General features: G+C 40.8%; 1 protein-coding gene across 3 annotated transcripts in view; it reads right to left on the reverse strand.

Annotated features, from left to right (window-relative positions):
- TET1 (tet methylcytosine dioxygenase 1) overlaps window positions 1–19,694 on the reverse strand; it is a 126,696-nt gene extending 107,002 nt beyond the window's left edge. For 2 of the 3 annotated variants that reach the window (XM_024765578.1, XM_024765579.1), the window contains exon 1: window positions 17,678–19,585. In XM_024765578.1, coding sequence (XP_024621346.1) covers window positions 17,678–19,585 — 1,908 coding nt within the window. Of the gene's footprint in view, window positions 1–17,677 lie in introns of all 3 variants that reach the window. The other variant, XM_024765577.1, reaches the window with a different exon arrangement.
- Window positions 19,695–20,666: the final 972 nt, after the last annotated feature.

Raw genomic sequence — 20,666 nt, forward strand, 5'->3', positions numbered from 1 at the left:
TCTAAGCCTCAGTGTCTTACTTTATACATTGGGGGAAGAATGTATGTTTCATAGGATCATTACAAGGATTACATGAGATAATGAGCATGTCAGTGCTTAATAGAGTACCGGGCACTTAGTGAGTACTCAGTATATAATAGTTGTTATTAACCCCTTCAGATATCAATGTTTACTACATACCAGTTCCACATCTATGACTAGTATCATTTAATTCAACCAACATTTGTTTGGTGGCTACCAAATGACAGGCACTACACAATGTTTGTGTCCCCCCAAAATTCATTTTTTGAAATCCTAAAGCCCAATATAATATTAGAAGATGGGGCCTTTGGGAGATGCTTAAGTCATGAGGGTAGAACCTTCATGAATGGGATTAGTGCCTTCTAAAAGAAGCTCCAGAGAGTTCCCTAGCCTCTTCCACCATGTGAGGACACAGTGAGAAGGCACAAACCATGAACCAGGAAGTGGGCTTCACCAGAATTCAACCATGCTGGTGCCTTCTCCAGAACTATGAGCAATAAATTTCTGTTGTTTATAAGCCACCCTGTCTGCAGTGTTTTGTTATAGCAGCCCAAATGGACTAAGACAGACTTGAATAGACACTTCTCCAAAAAAGATATACAAATGGTCAATAAGGACATGATAAGATGCTTGATATCATTAATCATTAGAGAAATGCAAATCAAAACCATCCTGGAATACCACTTCACACTGACTAGGAAGGCAATAATCAGAAAATCAGATAATAAGTTTTTTTGGTTTGTTTTTCTTTTTGCGGTACACGGGCCTCTCACTGTTGTGGCCTCTCCTGTTGCAGAGCACAGGCTCCGGACGTGCAAGCTCAGTGGCCATGGCTCACAGGCTTAGCCACTCCGCGGCATGTGGGATCTTCCCGGAGCGGGGCACGAACCCATGTCCCCTGCATCGGCAGGCGGACTCTCAACCATTGCGCCACCAGGGAAGCCCCAGATAGTAAGTTTTGATGAGGATTGTTGAATCTAAAATGGTACAGCTACTTTGGAAAACAGTCTGGCAATTCCTTAAAGTTAAACAAAGAGTTACCATATGACCCAGCAGTTCCAATCCTAGGGATATACCCGTAATAACTGAAAACACATGTCCACAAAAAAAACCTGTACACAAATGTTCATAAATGCATTATTCATAGTAGCCAAAAAGTAGAAACAACTCAGAAGTCCATCAACTGATGAATGTTTATACAAAATGTGGTTTATTCATGCAATGAAATATTATTCAGCCATAAAAGGGAACGAAGTACTGATAAATGCTATGACATGGATGAAAACATTATGCTAAAGTAAAAGAAGCCAGATACAAATATTGTATGGTTCCATTTACATGAAATGCCCAGAATAGGCAAATCCATAAAGACAAAAAGCGAATTAGTGGTTACCAGGAGCTGAGGGAGAGAAGAATGGGGAGTCACTGCTTAATTATACTGGGTTTCTTTTTTGGGGTGATGAACGTGTTCTAGAATTAGATTGTGGTAATGGTTGCACAACTTTGTAAATATACTAAAGACCGGGAATTCCTTGGCGGTCCAGTGGTTAGGACTCCGTGCTTCCACTGCAGGGGGCACTGGTTCGATGCCTGTTTGGGGAACTAAGATCCTGCAAGCTCTGCAGGCAAAAAAAAAATATATATATATATATATATATAAAACCACTATTGCACTATTGTATACTTTCAAAAGAGTGCATTTCATGATACATGAATTAGATCTCAGTTTTTTAAAAAGAAGAAATTGTTTGATTCTCCTTTATCATAATAGAAAGAGTGCCTCTACTACTTGCTAGCCAGGGGAAATTAATACATTTTTTAATGTGGGTTTCCATTTCCTGGTCTGCTAAATGAGAGTCCTAATACTTACACTTCATGGGTCACTGTCAGGATCAAATATGGTAACATTAAGCCTTCTAGCACAGTGTCTGGCCCATAGTAGACTCTCAATAAATGTTCATTTTTTCCCTTTCTCCTTTCCTTTGCCAGTTTCCTGCACTGCAAGTCAAAGAAGTTTAAGTTTTGTTAAAATCTTATGTACTTAATTATCAATGAAGACAAAGTTCCCTGGTTACTGACTTTTTTAAAAGAAATAAGTTAAACACTACTTTGTTTTGTTTTCCTTGTTTTATTGATTTTTGTTTGTTTTGACATCTCATAGTGTACCAGAAATGTCCCTAGAAAATGGAAGTAGGTGAATAAAGAAGGTAATTTAATTTTATGTTGCCTAGTAGACAAATCTCCCTGCAATTCTGTGTTAATTCCTAAACAAGTTACTTACTCCTGCAAGTGTGGAGGAAACTAACACACACACACACACACACACACACACACACACACACACACTTTTCTCTCTAAATCTAAACTGGATCAGCTCCCTCCAAAAGTCCATGGCTTGGATCAACTGTGGGCTTCCACTATCTTGTCCTCCCACGTCCTCCTGTCTTGATCCTACTTTTGCCCTTTAACAGAAAACTCACCACAAAATGGTGTTCCATATGAAATATGATACGAAAATGAGCTATGTAGTGTAAATATCTAGAATATGGCAGAAACACCAAAACCCTCTCATTATACAAGGACAAGAAAATAACTGTGGCATCGTCTCGCCGGAAACCACAGCTATAATTCTGCATCACATGGGAACAGTGAAACCAATTCATTCATAATCCTAATGCTCTTGCAGGAAAAATCCATTTGCAGATCCTGTGAAATGGTGTGTACTGGCTAATTCTGAGGACTTTAGTTACTTTCCTCTAAGTAACGTGAGTCAGGTAGCAAGAGGGAAATGGGTGAAAGTAATGAAATGAATAGGCAAATCTCTTCAAGGATAAAACAATAACCACCACATTAAGCACCTACTATGTAGCAAGGACTCTACCAGACCCTTTGTAGACATCACTTCTGCTCCTCAGGCATCCCTGCTTCAGGGGTCTATCACAATGTTACAAATAGATCCATTCTCACACTGATGACCACATGGGGGGAATATAGGATCTTAGTATAACTTAACCAGAGTAACAGTTGTCAATTTCACTCCTTCAAAGTCTTAAAAGATTGGTGTGACCCCCTTACTTGTTTTTACTTTGGGGAGTAGGAGACATGATTTATATTTCTGTGAAATCTAATGAAAGGTAAAGACCATCTCTCCAGAAAAATGCATATAAAACAATATGTTAAAAAACAAAAAACATGGGGCTTCCCTGGTGGCGCGGTGGTTGAGAGTCCGCCTGCCGATGCAGGGGACACGGGTTTGTGCCCCGGTCCGGGAGGATCCCACATGCCGCGGAGCGGCTGGGCCCGTGAGCCATGGCCGCTGAGCCTGCGTGTCCGGAGCCTGTGCTCCGCAACGGGAGAGGCCGCAACAGTGAGAGGTCTGCGTAACACAAAAAAACCCAAAAAAACAAAAAAAACCCAATATGTTACATATAATTTTGAGGGGATGGGATCACAGAGCACTGAAGCCCATCCAGATTAAAAACCTCTGATGTAGAAGTTCTAACTTTATGATTTTTGAAACATCATATGAAAGATAAGCGTTGAGATCATTTAAACCAGGATCAAATTAGTCTTAGGAACTCTTGTCTAGCAACCAAAAAACATGTAGAAAATTTAGTGGGACTTAAGCACTAATATAATAACTTTAAAATTCTGGGTTTTTCCATGGTAGCTAAAAATACACCAAGTACCTAATCTGATCTGGCTAGTGTCCAGTCATTTAGCTACACTAATGAGATATGCTTAAATGCTGGCTCAACCCCCATCTTTGAGAGGGCATGAAGATGTGTTTACCGGAAAGAAGGTAAAAGAAACTTTAGTTTCTCTTTTTGAGAGAAGGAAATGGACCTGACTTTCCAAAACCTACCTGTACTACAAACTTCAGGTTTCCAAAAGTGGTAAAGATTTAGAAACCATTAGGCAATAATAAATCATTAACAAAATACTAAATTTTTTGGTTATGCTAATACTTCTAGCTTGAAATACAGGACTAGTAGATTCCAGTGTCAAGAACATAGTTTGAGGGGACTTTGCTGGTGGTCCAGTGGCAAAGAATCCTCCTTGCAATGCAGGGGATGTAGGTTGGATCCCTGGTCAGGGAACGAAGATCCCACATGTCGTGGGGCAACTAAGCCCGCATGCCACAACTACTGAGCTCCTGTGCCTCAACTAGAGCTGGCCTGCCACAAACTACAGGGCCCACGCACTCTGGAGCCTGTGTGCCACAACTAGAGAGAGAAAACCCGCACGCCACAACTAGAGAGAAGCCCACACACCACAACAGAGAGCCCGTGCTGCAACAAAAGATCCTGCATGCCACAACTAAGACCCAATGCAGCCCAAAAAAAAAAAAAAGCATAATTTGAAATGGGACCCAAAATAATTCATCCAGTCATGAAAAGTAATTTAGTAGGTTATGTTTGTTTACCCAAAGGAATATTATACACATACTTTTTAAATCTTTACAAATTTTTACTTACAAGGGAAATGTTGATGATATACTGAGGAAAAAAAGAAGAAAAAATTTTACCTCATTCAACTTTAAAGATGTTATTTATTTTTTTCTGTGTGTGTGTATACACGGTTAGTTTTATCGTAACAAAGCAATTTGTACACTTTTTTTTTTTTTTGGCTGCATTGGGCCTTCGTTGCTGCACAGGCTTTCTTTAGTTGCGGCGAGCAGGTGCTACTTTTCGTGCAGTGCGTGGGCTTCTTATTGTGGTGGCACGGGCTCTAGGTGCCCGGGCTTCAGTAGTTGTGGCATGAGGGCTCAGTAGTTGTGGCACATGGGCTTAGTTGCTCCACGGTACGTGGGAGCTTCCCAGACCAGGGATTGAACCTGTGTCCCCTACATTGGCAGGCAGATTCTTAACCACTGCACCACCAAAGAAGCCCACAATTTGTATACTTTTAACGTTTACAACTGAGCATCATCTTTCCAGTGAAACAAAAAGAAAAAATTTAAAAACTATGTTATTTTTTAAATGCAGGGACCTCCCTGGTGGTCCAGTGGTTAAGACTTCGCCTTCCAATGAAGGGAGGTGAGTGTTCGATCCCTGGTTGGGGAGCTAAGATCCCATACACCTCAGGGCCAAAAAACCAAAACATAAAACAGAAGCAATATTGTAACAAATTAAATAAAGACTCTAAAAATTGTCCACATCAAAAAAATCTTTTAAAAAATAAATGCAGAAAAAACACTGGAAGCAAATATGCCTATATACTCATCGTGGTTGCATCTAGGTAGTAGAATTAAAGTTTGTCTTTTTCCTGCTTCTAAGCTTTCCAAATGCAAATTACACTATTTTGATTTTATTACTTTTTAAAGTAACACAAGCTCTTTATGTAGAAATTCAAACCATGTATAAAAATTTAAGCAAAATTTAAAGTCACTTATTTTCTAATACACCCATCCTCCATCCAAAAACTCTAGTCCTCAGAGGTAAACACTTCCAACAGTTTGGTTTGGTAGGTATGTATCCTTCTAGAATTGTTTTTCTAAACTCCATTTACAATTAGAAAAAGCATCATTTTGAGCTTTCATGGTCCTTTTCCCTTTAGAACTTTGAGGTGTCCAAACTTTGCATCTTGGTATAACTCATAATCACAAATGGACATGGCAGTAATTTTAAACAACACAAGCAGCTGCTTTTTAAGCTTTTGTGTGTGTGTGTGTGGTATGCGGGCCTCTCACTGTTGTGGCCTCTCCCGTTGCGGAGCACAGGCGCCGGACGCGCAGGCTCAGCGGCCATGGCTCACGGGCCTATATGCTCCGCGGCATGCGGGATCTTCCCGGACCGGGGCACGAACCCGTGTCCCCTGCATCGGCAGGCGGACTCTCAACCACTGCGCCACCAGGGAAGCCCTTTAAGCATATTTTTAAAGCACTGTGTACTTCCTATAAACTTTTTTCTCAAGTCCTTTACTTGAATTTCTGCTACAGACATCCCATGATCCTAATATCCTTGGTACTTGAAAATGACATATATAGAATAAACCCCAAAATGTTTTGAGGTACTAGCTGCTAAGATGATATATTAAGTATACATGGGATATAACGGTTTACAGTGCACTTTTTTTTTTTAAGAGACATTAGTATGTGAGATAGGCTGAATCTTATATTTTTTATGAGATTTCATTCATTCATTGAATCATTTGTTCAGCAAACATGTATTGAGCACCTGTGATGTGCTAGCACCCTCTATAGCCTGAGCTTGGGCTTTAGAAGTAATTTAAACATCTCACTTCTAATCACGGCTTTCTCACCATGCCCTTTTTTTAAAAAACTGTAGCAGTGTTAACAGGACATAAATAAATCAGAAAAGAGCAAGATTTCTCTTGTTGCTTACTAGCAGACATGAAGAGCTGATGATAGATAATTAGCCAAAACTTTCTGGATAATCATGACTTGAGCACTGAGTCTCATTATCAAGGTAATAACCTGAATTGCTTAGATTAGTTTGATTCATTTGCTAGCTGTGTCTTATTTTAATATGATAATAGTACAAAAATATGTGATCCCACCTTCTCTCCTAGCTGGTTACACTAGTGCCACATCCATCATAGTACTACAGTGACTGGCTACTTTATAGGGAGAATGACTTTTTTTTTTTTTTGCTGTACGCGGGTCTCTCACTGTTGTGGCCTCTCCCGTTGCGGAGCACAGGCTCCGGACGCACAGGCTCAGTGGCCATGGCTCACGGGCCCAGCCGCTCCGCGGCATGTGGGATCTTCCCGGACCGGGGCACGAACCCGTGTCCCCTGCATCGGCAGGAGGGCTCTCAACCACTGCGCCACCAGGGAAGCCCGGGAGAATGACTTTTGCAGCTTTGAAACCATCAACTCTTGAAATATTACCCTGGAATAAAAATATCAAGAAGCTGACCAACAAAGACACGGGGAGATAAGCTCTGTAGCAAAATAAACATGTACCAAACTATAGTGCTCACTAGTAAATGATAGTATAACTTGGATTATACTGATACTAGATGAAGGTGTTAAGTCAGTTTCACACATTTTTCTTTCTGGATAAGATGGTCTACACAAAATGGCAAGGTAAGATTTGAACCATACTGACAAGATTCCAGAAATTAACACCCACCAGTCATAATCAATCAAGATCAGCATGGTTTTGTTTGCATGCTTGGGGTTTATTTTTTATTTATTTATTTATTTATTTGAAGTATACTTGATTTACAATGTTGTATTCATTTTTGGTGTGTAGCAAAATGGTTCAGTTATACATATATATACATATTCTAAACATGCAAAGATCCTAGACGCCACAGGCTTTTTTTCCTATGGTCAGCTCTGTGGTGAGGTATGCTACTGAAGTCTCAGTAGTGATCCTAAGAGATTCCTTAAAGGCACATTTAGGGACATATAACATCTGCCCTCAATTGCAAGAGTTGGTAGCAAAAATTTGTTCCATATGCCATATATAACATATGCCAAAATGAAATCTGGCTGTTTGAAAACACTGAGAAAAGCAGTGGCCAGAAGAGGCCTGTCCCACGCAACTCCCACTAAAATGGATAAAATTAAACAAGTATGTCAACCAATTCTGAAGGGACATCTCCGGAACTAGACTGTTATCACACTATCCACAGGACAGTGAACAGTCAGTTCACTGACTGTTCAATTTGTATCATATAATACTATTTAACTTTTAGCTTTTCAAGCACAAACTATATAGGTATTGCTATTTTCCCAGGTGTAATTTCTATTAGCTAAGATGGTAGCATGGTAATAAATAGCACATTTTACAGTGTTATCTAATATACTGCTATTAATGTAACCAAGCATATAATAACCCTTTAATATTTGGAGGGAAAAAAATCAATATTAACTGGAGTAGGGAATTCCCTGGTTGTCCAATGGTTAGCACATGGCGCTTTCACTGCCATGGCTCAAGTTCAATCCCTAGTCGGGGAACTAAAATCCCACAAGCTGCCTGGCATGGCAAAACAAAAACAAACAAAAAAACCCAAGAAACAAAAAAGATTCGTTGGAGTAAATATTAAGAGACTATTTCACTTTGGCAACCAACTCACAAACTGCTTAGTCATTCAATTCATATTACTTAAATGTGTGATACTATACCAAATCATCAAGCTACAGATATATAATTCAAAACACTGCCCTCAGAAGCATATCTACAAACAACTGTGTTTTGTTGTCGTTGTTGTTTTTGAACATACTAAAAAGTGTGTGAAAGTGTAGCCTGGCCAAAGCACCTACCCTTTAAGTCCCTAAAAAGCACCTCTCCCCCGCCTTTTAACATCACTCACTATTCAATAAATAGAATAATGCATATGTCTCAGTATGCTAAATTACAAATGCAAAATGAGGAATACCTAGCCAGGAGCAAATTCCTAGATGACTATGAGTTATAAAGTTAATGGTTTTAATTAACTGTATTTCTGAATATGGAGAACACTAACCTGAACTAAACTTGGCAAAAAAAAACACTTTATCTCTTGGCCAAAGAGATCACTGGGAAGACTATCTAATCACCTTGTTGTTCAATTAAAAGAAACAATTGGGAGACAAAAATATAATCTATGATCAAAAAAAAGAGTAGATCAAAATTGTTTTTACTTCTCCCAGACATTAGTAGTTAACATTCTGAGAAATGGCATATGCCTTTGGGGGCTAAGTATATTTTAGAAGAAAAAAATTATAACAGTTCTGTTTTTAAAATGTACATTTGTTTCATATAATAAAATATTATTATAGGGCTTCCATGGTGGCGCAGTGGTTGGGAGTCTGCCTGCCGATTCAGGGGACACGGGTTCGAGCCCTGGTCCGGGGGATCCCACATGCCGCGGAGCAACTGGGCCCGTGAGCCACGGCTGCTGAGCCCGCGTGCCATGGCTACTGGAGCCCAGGTGCCTAGAGCTCGTGCTCTGCAGAGGGGAAGGCCACTGCAATGGGAAGCCCACGCACCGGAAGGAAGAGTGGCCCCCGCTTGCTGCAACTAGAGAAAGCCTGCGCACAGCAACGAAGACCCAACGAAGCCAAAATACATAAATTAATATATATATTATTATAAATAAATAACAAAATAAAAATTCTAATAATAAAAATATTAACATTTAAAAACTGTAAATGTATTTTCTCTTTCTCACTCCAACTCTCAATAATAAGTAAAATAATTCTGATGTGAGGAACAAATACATGAAATATATTTGCTTACCAATATTCTTACTTATCAAAGTAAGTGGGCTTCAATCATTGATGTGTGTAAAATAAATACCAAAAATTTTTTATATCAAATACCTAAAAATAAAACAAACTAAATAACTCTATATTGAAAGCTACAAAATGTTATTGAAAGAAAGTAAGTCATAAATAAAGATACTATGTATGGTCATGAACTGGAAGATTCAATATTGTAAAAATGTCAATCTCGGGGCTTCCCTGGTGGCGCAGTGGTTGAGAGTCCGCCTGCCGATGCAGGGGACACGGATTCGTGCCCCAGTCCGGGAAGATCCCGCATGTCGCGGAGAGGCTGGGCCTGTGAGCCATGGCCGCTGAGCCTGCGCGATCGGAGCCTGTGCTCCGCAACGGGAGAGGCCACAACAGTGAGAGGCCCGCATACCGCAAAAAAAAAAAAAAAAAAAAAATGTCAATCTCTTCAAACTGATGAGAGGGGGTATAGCTCAGTGGTAGAGCAATTGACTGCAAACTGATGTATAGATTCAACACAAACAATAAAAATTCCAACAGGGTTTTTGGTGGACATTTACGAGCTGATTCAAAAATTTTGATTAAGGGATTTCCCTTGTGGTCCTGTGGCTAAGACTCCTAACTCCCAATGCAGGAGGCCTGGGTTCGATCCCTGGTCAGGGAGTTGGATCCCACATGCCACAACTAAGAGTTTGCATGCCACAACTAAGAGTTTGCATGCCACAGCTAAAAAGACTCCGCAGGCTTTCCTGGTGGCGCAGTGGTTAGGAATCTGCCTGCCAATGCAGGGGACACGGATTCGAGCCCTGGTTCGGGAAGATCCCACATGCCGCGGAGCAGTTAGGCCTGTGCACCACAACTGCAGAAGCCTGTGTGCCTAGAGTCCATGCTCTACAACAAGAGAAGCCATCACAATGAGAAGCCCATGCACCACAACGAAGAGTAACCCCTGCTCTCCGCAACTAGAGAAAGCCTGCGCGCAGCAACGAAGACCCAACACAGCCAAAAATAAATAAATAGGGCTTCCCTGGTGGCGCAGTGGTTGGGGGTCCGTCTGCCGAGGCGGGGGGCGCAGGTTCGTGCCCCGGTCCGGGAGGGTCCTGCGTGCCGCAGAACAGCTGGGCCCGTGGGCCATGGCCGCTGGGCATGCGCGTCCGGAGCCTGAGCTCCGCGTCAGGAGAGGCCGCGGCGGTGAGGGGCCCACGTACCGCAAAATAAATAAATAAATAAATAAAATGAACAAATTTATTTAAAAAAAAAAAAGACTCCGCATGCAGCAACAAAGATCCCCCACACACGCGGCAACTAAGACCCAGTGCGGCCAAATAAATAAATAAATACACATATTAAAAAAAATTTTTTTGATGAAAATACAAAGAACAAAAAAAATAGCCCAAATAAATATTGAAAACAAAACTGAAGGACTTATACTACCAGTTAGCAAGACTAGTTGTAAAGCCTAGTAATGAGAGTTCAGACAGAAAAATAGACAAAAGGCCAATGAAACAGTCTAGAAACAGATTGAGAACTAATCAATCACTTGATTTGTGACAAAGTTGATGTTGTAGTGGGGAAAGGATAGTCATTTCAGTAATGGTGCTGGTCAAGTAGATATCCCTATGAAAAAGAATGAATCTTGACTCCTATCTCATGTGATACACAAAAGTCAATTCCAGTTTGTACATCTAAATGTGAAAGGTTTTAAAAAGTAACTTTTTAAGAAGAAAACAAAAAAGAACATCTTCATGACCTTGGAATTTGCAAAAAACAGACAAAATTTTCTCTTTTTTAAAGAATTTATTTATTCATTTTATTTTTGCTGCGTTGGGTCTTTATTGCTGCGCGCGGGCTTTCTCTAGTTGTAGCGAGCAGGGGCCTACTCTTCCTTCTGGTGCTATGGCCCCTCACTGCGGTGGCTTCTCTTGTTGCAGAGCACGGGCTCTAGGTGCACGGGCTTCAGTAGTTGTGGCACGCAGGCTCAATATTTGTGGCGCACAGGCTTAGTTACTCCGAGGCATGTGGGATCTTCCCGGACCAGGGCTTGAACCCGTGTCCCCTGCACTGGCACGCGGATTCTTAACCACTGTGCCACCAGGGAAGTCCAAATAAAATTTCTTAAACAGGAAATAAAAAGTTATCGTAAAGGAGAGGATTGGTAAACTGGACTACATTAAAGTTAAGAATTTCTGTTCATTAAAAAGCACAATTGGGGGCTTCCTTGGTGGTGCAGTGGTTGACAGTCCGCCTGCCGATGCAGGGGACGCGGGTTCGTGCCCCGGTCCGGGAGGATCCCGCGTGCCGCGGAGCGGCTGGTCCAACTCCAGGAAGATCCCACATGTCACAGAGCAAGTAAGCCTGTGTGCCACAACTACTGAGCCTGCGCTCTAGAGCCCACGAACCACAACTACTGAGCCCACGTGCTGCAACTACTGAAGCCTGCACACCTAGAGCCCGTGCTCCACAACAAGAGAAGCCCCCGGAGTGAGAAGCTCACGCATCACAATGAAGAGCAGGGCTTGCTGCGGCAACTAGAGAAAGCCCGTGCACTGCAACTAGAGAGAAGCACACATGCCGCAACAAAGACCCAATGCAGCCAAAAAAATAAAGAAAATAAATATTTTTTTAAAAAGACAGAAAATATCCGGTGTTGGCAAGGTTGTGGAGCAAGTGGAACTTTCATACACTACTGATGAGAGTCTTAATTGGAACAATCACAGCAGTTTGGTAATATTTATGGAATCTAAGCATACACATATTCTATGACCCAGAAATTCCACTCCTAGAAATACACTCAACAGAATGCATGCATATAGTCACCAAAAGACTTTTATAAAAATGTCCAGGGGGCTTCCCTGGTGGCGCAGTGGTTAAGAATCCCCCTGCAATGCAGGGGACACAGCTTCAAGCCCTGGTCCGAGAAGATCCCACATGTCACGGAGCAACTAAGCCGGTGCGCCACAACTACTGAGCCTGCTGTGCCACAACTACTGAAGGCCGCGTGCTAAGAGCCCGTGCGCCACAACAAGAGAAGCCACTGCAATGAGAAGCCCGCCCACCGCAAGAGTAGATCCCGCTTGCCGCAACTAAAGAAAGCCCACGCACAGCAACAAAGACCCAACGCAGCCATAAATAAATAAATTAAAAGTTCCGTTAAAAAAAAATACTATAGAGACTTCAACATAGAAAAAAAAACGTGTCCAGGGAATTCTCTGGTGGTCCGGTGGTTAGGACTCTGTGCTTCCACTGCAGGGGGCAAGTTTGATCCCTGGTGGGGAAACTAAGATCCCACAAGCTGCGTGGCCAGCCCACAACCCCCCGCCCCAAAAAAATCCATAGTAGTACTGCTATGCTCATTCTACTGTTCTGTTCTGTACTGTAACATTTCACTTCCCATTAACAATAGAATGGATACAGGTATTGTGATATATACATACAACGGAGTACTACACTGCAACAAGAATGAACAACTATAATTATAAGCAACATTATTGGCAAATCTTATAAACATAATATTAAGCAAAAGAAGACAGAAACAAATGAGTGTCCAACTGTTCCTTGCTCGCTCAGAATGAAATTCCTCAGAGAAGTGTTCCCTATGTTCTCCTCTGCCTCTCCACGCATTGTTGGATGCGTAAGTCTCTCTACTGTCAGAGTTCAGTATAAGGACAACACAATACGTTCTTCAGAATCAGCTTTGTCAGGGGCAAGGGCGATCTTTTGGGGGAGGGGGAAAGCAAGAGAATATGAATATCATCAACTATAGGGGACCTTTGAAATAGAAAATAAACAAATAATTAAAATTGTATTTCAAATGAACAACATAACTACATTGAAGCATTAGGGTGGTGTGTGTGTGTGTGTGTGTGTGTGTGTGTGTGTGTGTTAGAGAGACAGAGAGAGAGAACTAATTCAACATATGCATATTCTAACTTTTGAACACACCACTGACATTTCAGCAACAACGATAATACCTATTAACAAGATCTTGGTTTCTAAGTATCATTCTCCACCAAAAAGAACCAAGTTTCCTTGGATAAACAGCTGGTCATCTGGTCTGGGGCAGGATGGAAAATAGAAAACCTTAGAACACTTGTCCCAGAAAATAAAGAATTATTCAAACAATGGTTGAAGGTGCTCCCTGGCCAGATTTGGGGAAATTTGAGCAACAAAATAAGTAATGATAATAAAGGAGTGTAACTTACTGAATATAACAAAAATCTACAGGTTCACACTGAAACAAACAAGAAGAAAAAGCTCTTCTTTGGAGTTTAAAACTAATTAACAGATTTAGAAGAAACAATGGAAACAGAACCACAATTTGGCAACTATCAGGCAAAAATCACTGATGAACATTAAAATTGGGGAGTGAAAGTTTGAGGGATAGCAGTATATTTACATGTCTTGATCTCTCTGTAAGATATTTATTAAATACAAAGTGAAAAATACTGATTTTACAATGGAGAAATCTGGAAGACACTACCTTTAACCAAGTGATCAAAATTAAGATCATGAATAGTCGGACAAATGGACATTACGTCCCTCCTGTAAGAAGGTATTCATACAAAAATGTATAATCCAAATCTAGTCATGAGGAAGCATTAGACAAACCCAAAGTGAGGGACAAAATAAGTAATCTGCACTTTGCAAAAGAAGCAATGTCATTAAAAACAAATGTTGAGGAACTATTCTAAACCAAAAAAAAAAAAAAGTACATATTATATGATTCCATTTATATCAAACTCTAGAAAATGCAAACTAATGTAATGATTAAAGATAGAGGCAGTTTTATTCTTTCAAAAGAAAAGAAGTTTAATTCCTCTGGTTTCTCAGGCTGCAGGACAGTTAGTGACTTTGTGCTCCTAATTTTTAAATCTGTAACTCCCAAAAAAAGACACACAACTAGCCAAAATGAGGCACAGTGGAAATTTTTTCAAAACCACATTTCATACAATTTCCCTACTCTCCATCAAAACTTATAATGGAAAATGTTTATGTTCTAATTTTCTGAGACAAATTCTAAAAATAAGCTAATGCATCACTCAGTGCACACACATACACACAAAAAGTACATATTATATGATTCCATTTATATCAAACTCTAGAAAATGCAAACTAATGTATAGTGACAGAAAGAGTGATTTCCTGAGGAGAAAGGGTGCAGGTAGGAGAGAAGGGACTATGAAGGGGTACAAAGAAATTTGGGGGAGTAACGAATTTTGACTGTGGTAATGTTCACACAGTGTATACGTATGTCAGACTTACCAAACTACTCTTTAAATACGTGCAGTTTATTATATGTCAATTATACCTCAATAAAGTTGTTTTAAAAGTTTGAGGAACTATTCCAAATTAAAGGAGGTCAAAAGGATATTTTCTTATAGGCAAAATATGAATAAAGTCTGTGGGCTAAATAATAATGGTTCAATGTTAACTTGCTAATTTTGATAATAGGAGAGAATATCCTTGTTTTTAGGAAATATATTCTCTAGTATGCAAGGATAAAGGGATATCATGTCTATGAAAACCTTACTCTCAGTTGATTCAGAAAAAAATATACACATGGGGAGGAGCTAAAAAGAGATATAAAGTAATATGATAAAATATTATCATTTGGCTAAAAGATAAACCAAATTCTCAATACTACTCTTGCAATATTTCTATAAAACTGACATGTCAAAATAAAAGAGTTTTTTGTTTTGTTTCTAATAAAGAATGTGCTGCTTAGGAGATTGTGAGCTACAGCCAAGGTATTCATTCATTCATTAACAAATACTGGTTTTTCTCACACGGATGGACCTTGACAACAGTAGTCACACTTGCTTGCCAGAGCAAGTTTACAGAAATAAACCACATGCCAACATCTAAATTTCTAAACCTGATTATTTAAGTTACAAATATATTCTTTTCATTTAACTAACAAGTGTTTATTTAGCACCTATCACTGTACCAAGGCTAGATAGGCACTAGAAAAACAAAGTCCCCTGGAATGAAACCGGGGGAACATGCACAGATACAGGTGAGGCACAGGGAGGGGTGAGTGAATGGGTGGAGTCTTGTCAGATAGGGAAAGGAAGAATATGTACCATGAGCAAGGACACTGAGGCAGGATCATGCACGGTGAGCTTGGGGATATATAAGTAGCTGGATACAGCTGAAACTTCAAGTATAATGTGAGAAGTGACAGCAAACAAGACAGAGGAGATCAGTCATGCCAAGATCTTGAATATTGGCACCTTCCCACATCACCAGTGGTCCAGTGATAAAGAATCCGCCTTCCAATGCAGGGGACCCAGGTTTGATACCTGGTCGGGGAACTAGGATCCCACATGCTACGGGGCAAATAAGCCCACATGCCACAACTACTGAGCCTGCATGCCTAAACTAGAGAGCCCACGTGCTGCAAACTACAGAGCCCACACCCTCTGGAGCCCACATGCCACAGCTAGAGACAGAAAACCTGCACGCCACAACTAGAGAGAAGCCCACGTGCTGCAAGACCCAACACATCCAAAAAATAATAAATAAATATATATTTTTAAAATCTTGGTATTCCATGCTAAGAAAGCTAGGCTTCATCTACAACTGGAAGGCACTGAAAACTTTGCTCTATTTTCTTTTGTTTTGAGTGAGATAAATTACATATACAGAAGAGCACTAAATGTATTAAACTAGGAGAAACAGGGTTATAGAAAGAAAACTTGAACTGTACCTAAGGAGAATTGTTGTTCAACATCCTGACTTCCCAAATAGCTGGTGCCCTCAACCCGGAGTAGAAGTGCAATAAATACTTGCTGATAATAAAGATGACACTGAAATTGTCCCGGTATGAGATAAAGGCTCAACTACAGCTGGAGCCAAGAAAATGGAGAGATAGAAGTGCTCTGATGTTGTAGAACAAGAGATACTACAAGAGTGAAAGGCATTAAACATGACTGAATTTTCCATTTTGGGTGACCGTGTAGACAGTAAGCTGTTAACCAAAAATGTAATGCAAGAGGAGGAGCCAGTTTAGAAAAGAAGAGAACAGGGCTTCCCTGGTGGCGCAGTGGTTGAGAGTCTGCCTGCCGATGCAGGGGACACGGGTTCGTGCCCCAGTCCGGGAAGATCCCACATGCCGCGGAGCAGCTGGGCCTGTGAGCCATGGCCGCTGAGCCTGCGTGACCGGAGCCTGTGCTCCGCAATGGGAGAGGCCACAACAGTGAGAGGCCCGCGTACCGAAAAAAAAAAAAGAAGAGAACAAACTTGTTTATACCTATTAGAGATAGAGTACCTTTGGCAACAATGGACAACAATGTCTATTGGCAATGTTACAAATCAGGAGCTTATCAGGGAGATCACTCTTGTTATAAAAATATTGCTACTAAGTGTTTTAGATGTAAGTATGTAGACTATTAAGTTACTGGCCACATTTTGATCTACTCCCACACGTGTGAAGTGACTTGAGTAAAGAAGATAGTTCATTGCAGTAAGATTTATAATAACAAAATATTTTAGAAATATTAAATGCTATCAATACATGATTGGCTAAATGTCTGATCTCTTATTTGCAATGTGTCAGTCAAATAGGAAGTCAGCATTTCTGGACATAATTTAAGTCCAGAATGAAATAGAAAAAAGGTTGACTGAAATTAAGTTCATAATATTTTAAATTAATCTATTCTACTACACCCATATTCATAGTAGACTCAAAATAAATATAACTTCAAGTGAGTAATCTAAAAATCATAAAACACCATAGCTGACAGGTATTTTAATTAAAGCAAGTTTGCTTTAATTAAAGCAAGTTTGAGTATTAACCAACCTCCATAAAATCCTTTAAACAAAGTCTAAGGCAACCAATATTTTTACTACCTTAGTTTCATAACTGTGATAATAAGTACAAATGTTTGTATGTCACTTTGGAGTTTAAAAACCATTTTCAACTTCTGATTACCATTGAATCTCAACAATCCTGTGAGCAGGTGAAAATCACAAGCCAGAAGTTGAGACGAAAGCTTTATCATTACTATACCTCCAAGGCAAAGTTTTAAGATTAAAGATAGCGACAGTTTTATTCTTTCAAAAGAAAAGAAGTTTAATTCCTCTGGTTTCTCAGGCTGCAGGACAGTTAGTGACTTTGTGCTCCTAATTTTTAAATCTGTAACTCCCAAAAAAAGACACACAACTGGCCAAAATGAGGCACAGTGGAAATCTTTCCAAAACCACATTTCATACAATTTCCCTATTCTCCATCAAAACTTATAATGGAAAATGTTTATGTTCTAGTTTTCTGAGACAAATTCTAAAAATAAGCTAATGCATCACTCAGTGCCCAAGACGTACTTCAGGTAGGTCCACAAATTCCTATAGGCAACTTAAAGCAACATTTTACCAAAGCAAAAGGATGTAATACAGAAGCAAAGTGTCTCCACACAAATCACACTACTAAGTCTCACAGGTGTCCCCAGCCCCTTGGGTATTTACTTACCTCCAAAGGCACAATGATGGATGGCTTCTTTTTCAGTTCCTCACATTTCCTCTTCTTACAGATCTGATGGCTGTTCTTTCTATTCTTGCAGTAGGTACATTCACCACAATTGGTCTTCTGCTGGCAGGGCTCACAGACCCCACATCGCTTTCGTTTCTTCTTTTCCAAAGTAGGTAGCAAAGTTGTGTAGGAAGGAGAAGAGGAGGTACTGACAAGTGACACTGGCCTAGACACCACTGTGGTGTTGATGTCAACCATGCTGGTGGCACTGATCTGGGAGCTCTCTCCTTCCAATTTGCTGGGACTGGCCTGGGAGAGGCGGACAATGCCCTGTGAAGCATGGTGGAGTCCTCTCTCAGGGGCTATTGTGAACCCCTGAGTGTTAGTTGGCAGAAAGCTTATATGAACCTTCTTCTTATTTTCTATATTGTTTATAGCCATTGCGGGAGGTACCGAACTTATCTCTGAGTTTGATGATGGTTGAGGAGTGTGACCTAAGCCCGAAGGCAAAATCTGCATAGTGCCCTGGACCTCAAGCCCAGATGAAACAGTGCTCTGGGGCTCAGGCCATTCTGGGAGAGCATTACAGGTAGCAATTGGGTTAAGAGGAGCAGGAAGAAAGATATCGGGGTCTGAGGCAGTACCACCAACCATACCGAGGACTTGTTGATTTAAGATAGCACCAAAGACCTCTCCTTGGACTGGAATAGCACCAGGAATCTCTGGTGGGTCTGGGGTCTGACCCAGAGGCTCTCCATGAACTGGGTTAGCACCAGGAACTTCCCATTGATGTGGGACAGCACTAAAGGCCTGTCCTAGGACAGGGGTGGTATCAGCAACTTCCTGCTCATCTGGGGTAGATTTGAGTACCTCTTGATGATCTGGTTTAGCACCAAGGGTTTCTTGTTCTGAACCTGCCAAGAGGAGTTGTATTAATGAGGTAGGATATATTGACCCACCAATAGACAAACAGTTTCTAAGGTCCAATTCAGGTACAACCTTATTAAAGCTGGAGGTGGGGCAGCAATCATGTTCACTTTTGATGGGATCCAGGTAAGAATCAGATAGCTTAAGAGATTCTACTCGTGAACCCAAATCTTCTAACTGAATGCTGGGGTTTCCTTCAGAGGTAACCCTGAGGGCTGCTTTTTGGAGCAAAGGAACACAGAAAGTGTCCTGAGCAAACATTCTAGGGGAATCAATAATATCATTCAATGTCTCTCTAGAGAATAGTCCTTCACCACCACGTGTCCCTTCCAATGACCCAGAAAGAACCTCTGCTGCAGGGCCACTATGAGTAGAGTGATTTATTTTGGAATCCTCCACACTTTGGGACCAAGACTGGGTTGTCTCTTGGCTCTCGTTTTTTGTTAATGTTGCATTTTGTATGCCAATTAGATTCTTTATATCAGGAGGGATTGAGGGGTCTTGCACTGGGACTGAATCACTTTCTGAGTGCTTTACTCCCATGTCAGTAAGTACCTTATAATCACACTCATGTTGCTTTCCTAGATTCTTAGGTGGTGAAACTTTCTTGGGTTTGGCTATGACCGCTGGGGGTTGGGAGAGTCGTCTGCTAAGAGAGGTGCTTCGGAGAGCCATTGTAAACCCATTGCAAGTTAAGGACTCTGGGTTCTGAAAAAGAACCTCAGTCCTATCCAAATTCATTCGTGCTGCTCCAGCTCTTGTCAGAAGGCTTCTGACTGGCATAGGCAGTTTGGGTTCTGTTTTTCTCTTAACACCTCTTTCTTGAATTAATTGCTTTAATTTTCCAGGGCTCACAGTCTTGACTGTCGCCACATTTTTGTTGGCTGGCTTAGATCCCTTCTTCAGTTGGCTGTTTTTCTTTTTGTTTAAATCTTCCCTCCTGACTAATTTGGAAGGCCTTGCATGGCGAGATCGAGACATAGCTACGGAGCAGGAAAAACTGAAAGGGCATGAGGAAAAGAGTCATTGGTCCTTTGGAAAGTCTCACTTCTGAGGAGAATCCGGATGCACCATGGTTGTGCTCAGTCGCAGGAGGTTTTGGTCTGAAATAACAATGACAAAACATTGGGAGTGAGTCTTTTTCCTATGCATTCCCTCATTTGAAATAGAATATTTACTAGCAAGTATTAATTAAAATTAAGGAGCTGAGAATATTGACTGTAAAAGGAAAATATAATAGACATAAAACATACTAAAGTATCCTATAAATCCTGGATTCACAAATAAAGCTCCTTTAACTTTAATTTCTGTGACAACTGATTAAGGTGATGAAGTTGTTTGAATAAGTTAAGCATGGGAGTTTCTTTACATTAGAAACCACAACTGTGGACTTCCCTGGTGGCGCAGTGGTTAAGAATCTGCCTGCCAATGCGGGGTACATGGGATCGAGCCCTGGTCCGGGAAGATCCCACATGCTGCAGAGCAACTGAGCCTGCACACCACAACTACTGCAGCCCGCGCGCCTAGAGCCCATGCTCTGCAACAAGAGAAGCCACCGCAATGAGAAGCCCGCGCACAGCAACAAAGAGTAGCCCCTGCTCGTCATGAGTAGAGAAAGCCCTCACGCAGCAGGGAAGACCCAATGCAACCAAAAAAAAAAAAAAAAAAAACCACAACTACTGCAGTTACATGTAGTTTAAAGCTCAAATCCTAATCTTTACAAATATGGATACTTAAAAAGTTATCTCTTAAGCTCTTTCCTCAGCACATCACCCTACAGACAGAGGTATCATCTGTTGGACAGTAAAGCTGGTAAAGCCAGAGGAAGAAGAGGCTTGTATTATCCAAGAAACTCTACTCTTTGGAGATCCAGTAACATTAATACCATATTCCAATTAACCATACACAAATTTTGAGTTTTATACATGCACACAAAAGTAGCGTAAACTCTTGGGAGTTAGTATTTACAGATTAGGTTACAACTAAGACTCACAGGTCCAACAAATAACTGTTGAGTACTTCCTCTGTATAAGGAAAGCATTGTGGCGGGCACTGCCCACAC

The sequence above is a fragment of the Neophocaena asiaeorientalis genome, unplaced genomic scaffold, assembly GCF_003031525.2.
Source record: "Neophocaena asiaeorientalis asiaeorientalis breed wild unplaced genomic scaffold, Neophocaena_asiaeorientalis_V1.1 scaffold31, whole genome shotgun sequence".
In the NCBI taxonomy this organism is placed as follows: Eukaryota; Metazoa; Chordata; class Mammalia; order Artiodactyla; family Phocoenidae; genus Neophocaena; species Neophocaena asiaeorientalis.